The sequence below is a fragment of the Heptranchias perlo genome, chromosome 24 (genome assembly GCF_035084215.1).
Source record: "Heptranchias perlo isolate sHepPer1 chromosome 24, sHepPer1.hap1, whole genome shotgun sequence".
NCBI classification, from domain to species: Eukaryota; Metazoa; Chordata; class Chondrichthyes; order Hexanchiformes; family Hexanchidae; genus Heptranchias; species Heptranchias perlo.
In genome coordinates this window covers 31,290,717-31,304,313 of record NC_090348.1, presented here as the reverse complement: position 1 = coordinate 31,304,313, position 13,597 = coordinate 31,290,717, and the positions used below count along the sequence as shown (strand labels likewise).

Genomic DNA, 13,597 nt, shown 5'->3' with positions numbered 1-13,597 from the left:
CACTGATTCATGGGGTGTGATTCCATGGGAGCTGGCCGTCCTCTGGTACCTTTCTCAAGTCACCGTTCTTTACCTGTGAGCCCAGAAAGTGAGTGCTGATGGTCGATTCGACCTTGAGGAGCATCACAGCTGAGCCTGATGTCTGTCTCCCTGATGTCCTTGTGTACTTTCCAGTGGTAGCCATTGGATTGGGATCAAAACTTGGAGCCCTGGTTGACTTTGCCCTTCCCTTAGTGTAAGAACACTGTAGCAACTCCCACCACTGCTGCAGCTAAGGTTAGCCAACTTAGGACCAAGGATTAAGCGTAGAACTTCCTAGGATGTATGGCAGTTCATTTACTAACTGAGCCATTGAGGCAATATTGTTGACCAAAAAAATTGACTACAGATAATATTTGGCCACACAGGGTCCTGAGAGCGTACCTTGTGCTAGCTGGCCTTTGGTCCGGTAGAGTTTGTGTTTTTAATGAGGAATAAAACTGATGCCTAGTTAGCTTCGTTTAGATCTTGCTTCCTGCTGACATCCTCACATCTTACTTTCCCTATTGAAACCAGGAGACCACGTACTGTTGGAACTGGTATCGATACTGGTCAGTGTTGGAACACTGGGTTTCGGTTTCCCAACAAATATATGTCAAGGAACCAGTCGAATCCTTAACACCTTCACTTAACTCCTCACTAAGGAACAGCATTGCTTTAGGTCTGGGGGGGGTGAATGTTGCCTGAGTCAGCTCACTGAACCATCTTACGTTACCCAGTTTGGATTTAATTTGAGGTCACCATACCAACCCTCAACTGGGATACCCACAAGATACTGACAGAATTAATCTTTTTTTTCAAATCATCAAAGAAGTCAGACAACAAGTCATCCACTAATGACTATTTATTGACTGCACAATCATAACTTAAAGTTAAACATTAAGTATACAAGCAATTAATAGATATAAATAGTTGTAATCAGGGTCATCAAATTAGCTGCTGAGGTTGCCTACATAACAGTGGCTGAGCTTCAAAAACAGTTTTTTGGTCAAAAATGATTCTTTGGTTGCGAAACACTTTGGGATGTCCTGAGGACATGATCAACTGCTATTGTCACACTTCGGGATTTTTTGACTTTTTCCACAGCAAAGATTTGGAAAAAAAGAGTTGCATCTAAGAGTAGTGTTTTTACGAGGGCCCGGCTGCAGTCTCCCTGGAGGCGGCCATGCACTCCAAGGTAGACTGCAGAGTGCTGATACCATGCGAGATGACACCACACATGCTGGAAACGGACTCCTCCATACTTTCAACAATAGCACTGAAACTCCTTGGCAGGCCTTCCAATACCTGGGATAGTTGCTTGTGAGAGGCGATCATTCTTTTTTAATATAGCTGGGCTCCTGAAGTGTTCACCCCTGTCGTGCTCAGCAGAGCTGAGAGAAGTCTCCTGGGCCGTCCTTGCCACCAGTGCTCACTAGTGCTGTGCGCTTCACCACATGCAGACTTCTGCAGCTCACTGTCTAATCCAGGTGGAGTGCCAAAGTCTGTGCTGTTGTTTGGGAGGAATCCATCGCGTGATGGTGCATCCTCAGGGGGATTGTCCTCCTCCAAGGTATCTTCTTCAGCAGGGTCCAGGTGCTGAGAAGGACCTAGAGGAAAGAGAAAAGGGGCAAGAGTTAGGGTGGCGCTGAGGTTGGACAATAGCAGTTGACGGTCTTCAGAATGCGGCTTGCAGTTGTGAAGCTTGCTGAATATTTGCCGAGTTGAATGAAGGAGTATGCAGACACCCTGCTCAGTGTGCCAGCCTCGCCTACCCTAATTATAATAGCATTTTTTTGGGGCCACTAATGTCCAGGGCTTTCTGCTCTGTTTGGGTGAGGGCTGTAAGTCTGGCACTCCTCCCCTGGTCTTCTTTCCCTGGCATTATGTCTTGCCCTGCAGGAAGAGATGGTGAAAGCTAGTGAGTGGCTGTTGAAAAGATAAATGGAGCTGTGTAAGGCTTGTGCATACAGTACTTCTGCTGGGAGCTGGAGATGAAGCAAGATGGCATGAGGATGCAGAAGTGATGAATAGAAAGGCACGTATGTGGAAAGTGAAAGTGAGGAAGGAGTCCTGGAGAAGTTGCTGATTGTGCAAGTGCCAGGATATGAGAAGAGAATGGTGTTTTTTTTATTTGTTCATGGGATGTGGGCGTCGCTGGCAAGGCCAGCATATGCCCATCTAAAATTGCCCTTGAGAAGGTGGTAGTGAGCCGCCTTCTTGAACTGCTGCAGTCCGTGTGGTGAATGTTCTCCCACAGTGCTGTTAGGAAGGGAGTTCAAGGATTTTGACCCAGCGATGATGAAGGAACGATGATATATTTCCAAGTTAGGATGGTGTGTGACTTGGAAGGGAACGTGCAGGTGGTGTTGTTCCCATGTGCCTGCTGCTCTTGTCCTTCTAGGTGGTAGAGGTCGCAGGTTGGGAGGTGCTGTCGAAGAAGCCTTGGCGAGTTGCTGCAGTGCATCCTGTGGATGGTAAACACTGCAGCCACTGTGCGCCAGTGGTGAAGGGAGTGAATGTTTAGGGTGGTGGAGGAGGTGCTAATCAAGCGGGCTGCTTTGTCCTGGATGGTGTCGAGCTTCTTGAGTGTTGTTGGAGCTGCACTCATCCAGGCAAGTGGAGAGTATTCAACACACTCCTGACTAGTGCCTTGTAGATGGTGGAAAGGCTTTGGGGAGTCAGGAGGTGAGTCACTCGCCGCAGAATACCCAGTCTCTGACCTGCTCTTGTAGCCACTGTATTTAGTTGGCTGGTCCAGTAATGTTTCTGGTCAATGGTGACCCCCAGGATGTTGATGGTGGGGGATTCGGCGATGGTAATGCTGTTGAATGTTGAGGAGGTGGTTGGACTCTCTCTTGTTGGAGATGGTCATTGCCAGGCACTTGTCTGGCGCGAATGTTACTTGTCACTTATCAGCCCAAGCCTGGATGTTGTCCAGGTCTTGCTGCATGCTGGCACTGATTGCTTCATTATCTGAGGTGTTGTGAATGGAACTGAACACTGTGCAATCATCAGCGAACATCCCCATTTCTGACCTTATGATGGAGGGAAGGTCATTGATGAAGCAGCTGAAGATGGTTGGGCCTGGGACACTGCCTTGAGGAACTCCTGCAGCAATGTCCTGGGGCTGAGATGATTGGCCTCCAACAACCACTACCATCTTCCTTTGTGCTAGGTATGACTCCAGCCACTGGAGAATTTTCCCCCTGACTCCCATTGACTTCAATTTTACTTGGGCTCCTTGGTGCCACACTCGGTCAAATGCTGCCTTGATGTCAAGGGCAGTCACTCTCACCTCACCTCTGGAATTCAGCTCTTTTGTCCATGTTTGGACCAAGGCTGTAATGAGGTCTGGAGCCGAGTGGTTCTGGCGGAACCCAAACTGAGCATCGGTGAGCAGGTTATTGGTGAGTAAGTGCCGCTTGATAGCACTGTCGACGACACCTTCCATCACTTTGCTGATGATTGAGAGTAGACTGATGGGGCGGCAATTGGCCGGATTGGATTTGTCCTGCTTCTTGTGGACAGGACATACCTGGACAGTTTTCCACATTGTTTGGTAGATGCCAGTGTTGTAGCTGGAACAGCTTGGCTAGAGGCGCAGCTAGTTCTGGAGCACAAGTCTTCAGCACTACAGCCGGGATGTTGTCGGGGCCCATAGCCTTTGCTGTATCCAGTGCACTCAGCCGTTTCTTGATATCAGTGAATCGAATTGGCTGAAGACTGGCTTCTGTGATGGTGGGGATATTGGGAGGAGGCCGAGATGGATCATCCACTCGGCACTTCTGGCTGAAGATAGTTGCAAACTCCGCAGGACTGCAGAGCTTTGATCTGATCCGTTGGTTGTGGAATCACTTAGCTCTGTCTATAACATGTTGCTTCTGCTGTGCTGTATACAGATCATAGAATGATACAGCACAGAAGGAGGCCATTGTGCCTGTGCCAGCTCTTTGAAAGAGCTATCCAATTAGTCCCATAGCCCAACAAATTTTTGCACTTCAAGTATTTATCCAATTCCCTTTTGAAAGTTGCTATTGAATCTGCTTCCACCACCTTTTCAGGCAGTAAATTTCAGATCGTCATAACTTGCTGTGTAAAAAGTTTTTTCTGCCATGTCGCCTCTGGTTCTTTTGCCAATTACCTTAAATCTATGTCCTCTGGTTACTGACACTACTGCCACTGGAAGCAGCTTTTACTCTATCAAAATCCTTCCTGATTTTGAACACCTCTATCAGATCTCCCCATAACCTTCTCTGCTCCAAGGAGAACAACCCCAGCTTCTCCAGTCTGTCCACATAACAAGTCCCTCATCCCTGGTACCATTCTAGTAAATCTCTTCTGCACCCTCCCCAAGGCCTGGACATCCTTCCCAAAGTGTGGTACCTAGAATTGACCGCAATACTCCAGCTGAGGCCTAACCAATGTTTTATGAGGGTTAGCACAACTTCCTTGCTTTTGTACTCTATGCCTCTATTTATAAAGCCAAGAATCCCATGTACCGTTTTAACAGCCTTCTCAACTTGTCCTGCTGCCTTCAAAGATTTGTGTACATACACCCACAGGTCTCTGTTCCTGCGCCCCCTTTAAAATTGCCATTTAGTTTATATTGCCTTTCATAGAGTCATAGAGTTATACAGCACGGATAGAGGCCCTTCGGCCCATCGTGTCCACGCCGGCCATCAAGCCCTGTCTACTCTAATCCCATATTCCAGCATTTGGTCCGTAGCCTTGTATGCTATGGCATTTCAAGTGCTCGTCCAAATGCTTCTTGAATGTTGTGAGGGTTCCTGCCTCCACAACCCTTTCAGGCAGTGAGTTCCAGACTCCAACCACCCTCTGGGTGAAAAAGTTCTTTCTCAAATCCCCTCTAAACCTCCCACCTTTTACCTTGAATCTATGTCCCCTTGTTATAGAACCCTCAACGAAGGGAAAAAGCTCCTTAGTATCCATCCTATCTGTGCCCCTCATAATTTTGTACACCTCAATCATGTCCCCCCTCAGCCTCCTCTGCTCCAAGGAAAACAAACCCAATCTTCCCAGTCTCTCTTCATAGCTGAACCACTCCAGCCCTGGTAACATCCTGGTGAATCTCCTCTGCACCCTCTCCAAAGCGATCACATCCTTCCTGTAGTGTGGCGACCAGAACTGCACACAGTACTCCAGCTGTGGCCTAACCAGTGTTTTATACAGCTCCATCATAACCTCCTTGCTCTTATATTCTATGCCTCGGCTAATAAAGGCAAGTATCCCATATGCCTTCTTTACCACCTTATCTACCTGTTCCGCCGCCTTCAGGGATCTGTGAACTTGCACACCAAGATCCCTCTGACCCTCTGTCTTGCCTAGGGTCCTCCCATTCATTGTGTATTCCCTTGCCTTGTTAGTCCCTCCAAAGTGCATCACCTCGCACTTTTCCGGGTTAAATTCCATTTGCCACTGTTCCGCCCATCTGACCAACCCATCTATATCGTCCTGCAGACTGAGGCTATCCTCCTCGCTATTTACCACCCTACCAATTTTTGTATCATCAGCGAACTTACTGATCATACCTTTTACATTCATATCCAAGTCATTAATGTAGACCACAAACAGCAAGGGACCCAGCACCGATCCCTGTGGTACCCCACTGGCCACAGGCTTCCAGTCACAAAAACAACCTTCGACCATCACCCTCTGCCTTCTGCCACTAAGCCAGTTTTGTATCCAAAGTGCCAAGGCACCCTGGATTCCATGGGCTCGTACCTTCTTGACCAGTCTCCTGTGGGGGACTTTATCGAAGGAAAGGGACTTTCCTCATTCTTCCTGCCAAAATGAATCACTTCACACTTCTCTGCATTAAATTTCATCTGCCATGTGTCTGCCCATTTCACCTTTCTGTTATTGTCCCCCTCACTGTTTTCTACATTTCCGAGCTTTGTGTCATCTGCAAACTTTGAAATTATGCCCGGTATACCCAAGTCCAGGTCATTAATACATATCAAATAGAGCAGTGGTCCCAACACTGACCCCTGGGAACACCACTGCACACTTCCCTCCAGTCTGAAAAACAACCGTTCATCACTGCTCTCTGCTTTCTGTCCCTTAGCCAATTTTGTATCCACGCCACTACTTTAATCCAATAGGCTTTAATTTTGCTAACTTCTAATGTGTGCTACTTTATCAGAACGCCTTTTGGAAATCCACATACACATCAACCACACTACCCTCAACAACCCCCCCCCCAACCCCCAGCCCTTCGTTACTTCATCAAAGAAATCATTCAAGTTAGTCAAACATGATATGCCTTTAACAAATCCGTGCTGGTTTTCATTTATTAAGCCATATTTTTCCAAGTGCTAATTAATTTTGTCCCGTATTAACGTTTCTAAAAGTTTCTTCCCCACTGATGTTAAGCTGAAGGACTGTATGGAAAGCATTTCCCCAGAAGATCATAGATGTTGAATCAGTCGAGAAGTTTAATGGGGAGATAAATACTTGGGAAGAAATTATTTTAAGGTAGAGAATTGGGCTTAAAAAGATGAAAAGCTGCTGTGGTTAATAAAATGGCAGAACAGGTCCAATGGACGGGCAGAATGGCTTCCTTCAGTTCCTACATTCCTAATTTTTAGCATCTTGCTTTCAAAAGCAAGTTTGCAGGATTAGGTAATATAAGTTTAAAAAAAATAATAAACTTCAAGTGAGACTGGAGAGTAGAAATAATTTTCACCTCACACATCAGTGGATTTGTAAAATGCATTCCCAGCAAAAGCGGTTGAGGCTGTGTTAATAACACGAGAATAGGAATTGAAATTGTAGGGATATGTATAGGCGCAGATGATCAAATACTCCATGCAATACAATGCTGTGGTACTTAGTTCATGGCAATGTCATCTTTGGACAGCAACTGTAGATAGGTATTATGGAGTTTTCTATGACTATCTTTGGCAGTGGGAAGAAATCTTAAACTTTGCTTCAGATGAGTAATTACATTCTCTTCTTGAAATGGTACATTGTACATGATCTGTGAAAGCAGGAGTGGGACGTGGCCTTTTCTTACTCCGTGTTTCTTATTTTCTCATCACTTAATTGAAATGTAGCTAGCTGGGGGGAGGGGGGGGGTCAGTTTTTTTTCCATTAAAAAGCAATTACTTAATACGTGAGATCTTCTGAGTGAATAGTGCTGAAGGAGCGGTTTTTAATTTATTTGATATAAAACAGTGTTTGTATTGTACATCTAAATCTGTTCTGTCTGTTTCTAGGCTCAAGACTGTCCAAGATTTGAATATCCATCACCACTATTAATTCCAGTGGATGTAGATGCTGAAATTGCATTTCAAGGGAAGAATTTAACTTTCTATAAGGTAAATGCAAGAAGAAAATTGCTTTTTTTTGTTCACAAAATGAGAGACAGGCCCTTTCATTTTCATATTTTTCCCTCACAGAAGAAGGAGTTCAAGCTCATAATTCCTGACCCTTTAATGGAGAAGAATCTTCGTTTGTCACGCAATCAATCAGATATGTTTTCCAGTGAAAAATTTAAGGTTAGTAATTCAACTGAATGCAGTACTTCAGTTGTACTGTTATGTAATATTGCATACTTCTTAAAAGCTCGCAGGCTGGCCCTAGTGATATTAAGAAGCCAGCAACCCCTTCTGTGCATTCACAATTCTGTAAAGTTACACTTACAACAAATAATTGATTCTGATGTATTTATTCTTAAAACAATATTAAAAGCTTTTATGGAATTAATTCTCTGTTCACCCCTTTTTGAAGACCATACAGTAGACAATTCTGTTTTCTTTGCTGATCAGGTTATTTATTGATGTTTCTGAACTATTGAGCCACGTAAATGTTGTTGATGACACTGTATTGCACCCAATAACAATATTTAAACCTGGCTTCCGATTCATAAGCTTCATTTAAAAAAAATTATAGTCATAACATGTAAGGGGAAGAAAATAATTTTTAACACATTTTGTCGTTGAGACAAGAAGGATGTTACTTTGTACTGGGGGAGAAATTGGTCACTGTCACGTTTTTTTTGGGTGGGACCAATGTGCTGTCGGGAACCTGTGCACCCAATTTTATTTTTAATCCCCCCCCCACCCTGAAATTCCAAGTGCCCAGGGCGCACGCTGAAAGCAGGCATTAGAACCCTTTAGTATTCTAATTCTGGGGGCCTAATGCCTGCTTCGGGACCCCGCTGCCAAATTCGGCAGAAACTGCACAAAGTATGCGCCGCGTGTGTTTTCCAGGTGTGCCGTGGCCTCACCAACAGTCCTTAGAGACCATTGGAAGATGCCCCAACAAAGAGAAGTTTTCCGTTTCTTTTGCTTACCTTTTATGTGGTGACCAGAGGAGCAGGCGCACTCCTCCTGACTCCACAGCAATACTGTGGGCCGCTGTCGAGCCATCGGTCACAACCCCTCCTTTTCGCCCTACCTCTCCTCACGCCCAGTCCCTCCCCCTCACCACTCTCCTCTCTCTCACCACTCTCCTCACCCGCCCCCCCACTCTTTCCCCAAGACGTAGCTGCAGAGCAGCTCACCGTCCGATCCGGACAATTTTGAGAAAGCTGTGACCGGCGAGCTGTATAGTGATGCCCAATTGGCGGATGCAACTCGTCGGTATTACGTGGATGATGCGGATCAGGATTGCATTTTCGGACGCACGTTCTAGGCACACCGCACACTTAGTGGCGGTTTTTAGTGCGAGACCAATTTCTCGGCCACTCACTCCACGATGAATTTGTTTTCCACATGCTGGGGTTTTTGTCCAGGTGGCAGAACAAATTGTGGAGCACAGCACCGTAAGAAATTACTGTGCGAGTCGTGACCTACATAATACTGAAGGGTAGGAATTCCTCTATGTGCTATTTTTAAGATTGGTTAAATGTATTTAGGTGAAATTCCTCTGTTTACTATTTTTAAATAGCGAGTAGATGAATTTCTTCCCTTGAGTGGCATCTGTTTGTGATACTCGATGATCCATTTCTGGAGTGATGTATTAAATTCCAACGTTACACACATGATCCTTCCAAGCAGAGGAATAGATTATTAATCCTTGAATATCTGTCTCATTACATTAAAGAAACATTTGCTTTAGTGGTTTGGAAAACTGCCAATATAGTGCAATTGAGTTACTTAATAAATTGTTAATTTTTTATATTGATACAGGAAAATTGTTCCTTTTAAGCATTGAATATGAAATACATTCAGTGTTCTGAGGCTTTTATTAAGGGGAAGAACAAACTGCAGTGCTGGTGATTTGATTTATTTAGTAAGCATGCAATTACTGAATTTAGGGGGCCCTTGTATTGCTCCTTTTGCATCACTGACCACTTCACGGATGCACAAAATTGACATTAGGCTCTGAAGTGACTCCAAATCTCCTGAAGGAGGCTGGCTCCTAGTGTTTCAGATTAACACCGCATATAATTCAACTCCAGCAGTGCTCGGGGGAATCCTGGACACGTTATAAACTTGCACAAAGTTATGTTTAAATGCTCCTAGAGTGTGGAGACTCCTACACTCTCAATACCTTTTTAAAATATACTGATCGGGAGTGGAACTCTGCACATCCGGTCGTCACACAGGATCAGGCACTTTGATTTTTCCAGTACAAATCTGGCCACTGTGTGTGCGTGTGTATGCATGTGTATGTGTTTCTTTCCCCGCCCGCCCCCCCCCCCCCCCCCCCCCCCCGCCTCCTTCCATTAGGCACTGGGAGCAAACGGTGAATCAAAACAACCAGCATTTGCCACTGAAGGGATTTCATCAAATTGATCACACTAAAAATCAAACAGATTGATTGTGAGAAAATGCGTCCCAATATTATTCTGTTCAATTCAAATGAGCACACTTTTCCTTCATAGAATCCACAAGTACTGAGGGAGCAAGAAGTGACTGAAATGATGATACCTTAACTGTACATCCAGAGTTGCAGCTAATCGGTTTGTTTAAATAGAAAGTATTTTAAATTAAATGCAATTAGCTTATGTATAAAATTTTGTTTTTTAAGCTTTCCTATGATCAAAATGAAACCCGTACCCTTCATTTCTCCGTACAAGTAGAAGGAAAGACAATTGACAGCAGATTAGATGGTAAGTGAAATATTTTTTGAAGAAGGCCAGAAACAAATAGGGCGGGGGGGGTGAAGAAAAACTAAATTCAAGAGCTTGGAGTAATTTAAGAGGACATTATTAAGAGGTATCAGCACTTAAGCTCAACATGTTTCTTAAAATTACATTTTTTGACAGTTTTACTCCCTCCCCTTCTCCTCTCCTGAAGGTATTGATGGCTAGCTAGTGTATGGTTCTGTGGCTGTAAGGCACCCTCCAGTGGTTATTGACGGTGAGCTATTCAACTTCAGGCAACACGTTTGAGCCCAATCCTGTTCATTTTTGATGTCCACACACCTGTAATTCCAGCAGATGTCACTAGACAACGATCAGGAGTGGGAATCTTGGTTGATTTTTTTTCATTCCTGACTCAGGAGCACTGAGACTAATTGTAACACCATTACTGCTGCCCTGGTTTAGAATAGTTAATGATTGAATCTTGGACCTTCCCGGAATATATGATACACTGCGTCTCTGCAAAGAATGCAATATTTAAAGACCTCTTCCAAATATTTTAACAAATCTGCTTACCAAATTATATGTATGCAGGCATTAGTCCAGATATGTGGCAATTATACAGTACAAGTAAGTTTTTAAAAGCCTCCAGTAATTCTGCAGCCATCAAAATGGCTAACGTATCTGAGCTTGAAGATTCTCTACTCCAATAGAGAATAGAACATTTTGATGGTGGGAGGGGCGGGGCGAACACATTACTTTGTGCTTTAGTCAGTTTCAGATCCCTAATCAGGCCCACTGGATAGTTATTAAAGTAACTGATGTAAGGCATCCCAGTGTTGCAACAATAACTTGCTATGAAAATGTCCTCTGTCATGTAGAATATGGGTTTGTGATAATGATTTCTTGTGTGATTAACGTGTATTCTCCTGCACACTTTCAGTCCGTTGCCTTGCCTCCAGCAGGCATGGAAAATATGAGACCGGTCCCTCCCTACCCCCCCACCAAAGAATTTGCACTTAGTGAGCAGGGATCATCTGCAGTCTGCAAAGTCTGAGTTCTCTGGATGTAGTGAGACGATGCATGCCTCCACTGTAGCCTGCTGACACTGGGGGAGGATGGTCTCCTGGAGTTGTCGCTGCTCCTGGGATTTTCCGCCGGAAGTGATGGAGGAATGTAGAGTACGTCTGCCCAAATATAATGGGCATAGTCCAAGGAAGTGTAAATAATGGGAATTGTCCTGGCTTTTTTTATTTTTGTGATGCTGGTCATAAGGAACTGTATATGTTACAGATGTCCAGGATTGCTAGGGCCAGGCAAGATTTTTTAACATCTGAAGGGCTGCCACAATGCAATCGATCACCTAGACCAGTGCAGTTGAGGGGGAGATGTTTTGAATAACCCAATTAGTTAGTGGCCAGCGGCGAGGGGCATTGGCCACGCGATGCTGTAGCAGGCGTCTAGAACCTTCCATAGGGAATTTCTGGTGGCACCCTAGGTGGCTCCCCCACAGAGGAGGTAACCCTTTCAGAAGAGAAAGAGGGGGGAAATTGCTTGATAAAGGAGCAAGGAGGGAAAAAAAGATTCCTCATGTACTCGAATGTTTGCCTGCACTTGCTACACTTAAAGGAAAACACTTCGGGATATTTCTGAGACACGTGAAAAGGCGTTATATAAATGGCAATCTTTAAATATGTTTTATCTACTGTTCAGTGCCATCCAGGAAGCAGCTGATGCATTTGAGGCAAACATTTAAAAAGATATTTTATGACTTGCAACAAAAGTAGATCCCTGTGAGGAGGAAAGACTCCACAAAAAGGGTGAACCAACCATGGCTAACTAAGGAAGTCAAGGATGGTATCAGGTTAAAAGAAAAAACATAGAACATGGCAAAGATTACTGGTAAGCCCAAAGATTGGGAAAACTTTATAAAAACCAGCAAAGGATGACTAAAAGAATAATGAAGAGGGAGAAAATAAATTGAGAGTAAACTAGCAAGAAATATAAAAACTGACAATAAAAGCTTCTACAAGTATATAAAAAGGAAGAGGGTAGTTAAAGTAAACATTGGTCCCTTAGAGGATGAGACTGGGGAAATAATAATGGAAAACAAGGAAATGGCAGAGAAATTGAACAGATATTTTGTATCTGTCTTCACTGTAGAAGACACTAATAACATACCAATAATAGTAGAAAATCAAGGGGCAAAGGGGAGGGAGGAACAAAAACAATCACTATCACTAGAGAAAAAGTACTAGGTAAACTAATGGGTCCAAAGGCTGACAAGTCCCCTGGACCTGATTGCTTGCATCCGAGGGTCTTAAAGGAAGTGGCTACAGAGATAGTGGATGCATTGGTTGTAATCTTCCAGAATTCACTAGATTCTGGAAAGGTCCCAGCAGATTGGAAAACTGCAAACATAACCTCCCTATTCAAGAAGGGAGTGAGACAGAAAGCAGGTAACGATAGACCAGTTAGCCTAACATCTTTCATTGGGAAAATGCTAGAATCCATTATTAAGGAAGTAGTAGCAGGACATTTGGAGACTCATAAAACCATGGTGTCTCTCCTTGATTGTATTATGAAGGGGAAATTATGTCTGGCAAATTTATTAGTTCTTTGAGGAAGTAACGGGCAAGGTGGATAAAGGGGAACCAATGGATGCAGTATATTTGGATTTCCAAAAGGCATTCGATAAGGTGCCACATAAAAGATTATTGCACAAGATAAGAGCTCATGGGGTTGGGGGTAAGATCCTGGCACGGATAGAGGAGTGGCTAACTAACAGAAAACAGAGTCGGGATCAAAGGGTCATTTTCAAAATGGCAATCTGTAACTAGTGGGGTGCCGCAGGGATCAGTGCTGGGGCCTCAACTATTTACAATATATATCAATGACCTGGATGAAGGAACAGAGTGTCTTGTGGCCAAATTTGCTGATGATACAAAGATGGGTGGAAAAGCAAGTTGCGATGAGGACACAAGTGTCTGCAAAGGGATATTGACAGGTTAAGCGAATGGACAAAAATTTGGCAGATGGAATATAATGTGGGAAAATGTGAAGTCATCCACTTTGGGAAGAAAAATAAAAAAGCAAAATATTATTTGAATGAAGAAATACTACAAAATGCTACGGTACAGAGGGATCTGGGTGTCCTCGTAAATGAAACACAAAAGTCAACATACAGGTGCAGCAGGTAATCCGGAAGGCAAACGGAATATTTGCTTTTATTTCTAGGGTGATGGAGTATAAAAGCAGGGAAGTCATGCTACAACTGTATAGGGTGCTGGTGAGACCACACGTGGAGTACTGCGTACAGTTCTGGTGCCCTTATTTAAGGAAGGACATACTTGCATTGGAGGCAGTTCACTAGGTTAATTCTGGGTATGGAAGGGTTGTCTTATGAGGAAAGATTGAACAGGTTGGGTCTATACTCATTGGAGTTTAGAAGAATGAGAGGAGATCTTATTGAAACATACAGGATTCTGAGGGGACTCGATAGGGTAGATGCTGAGAGGATGT

General features: G+C 44.0%; 1 protein-coding gene across 4 annotated transcripts in view; it reads left to right on the top strand.

The window, feature by feature from the left end:
• LOC137341668 (plexin-B2-like) overlaps positions 1-13,597 on the top strand; it is a 241,438-nt gene that overhangs the window by 182,456 nt on the left and 45,385 nt on the right. For all 4 annotated transcript variants that reach the window (XM_068005021.1, XM_068005020.1, XM_068005019.1 and 1 more), the window contains 3 exons: positions 7,260-7,361; positions 7,443-7,541; positions 10,021-10,102. In XM_068005021.1, coding sequence (XP_067861122.1) covers positions 7,260-7,361; positions 7,443-7,541; positions 10,021-10,102 — 283 coding nt within the window. The remainder of the gene's footprint in view (positions 1-7,259; positions 7,362-7,442; positions 7,542-10,020; positions 10,103-13,597) is intronic.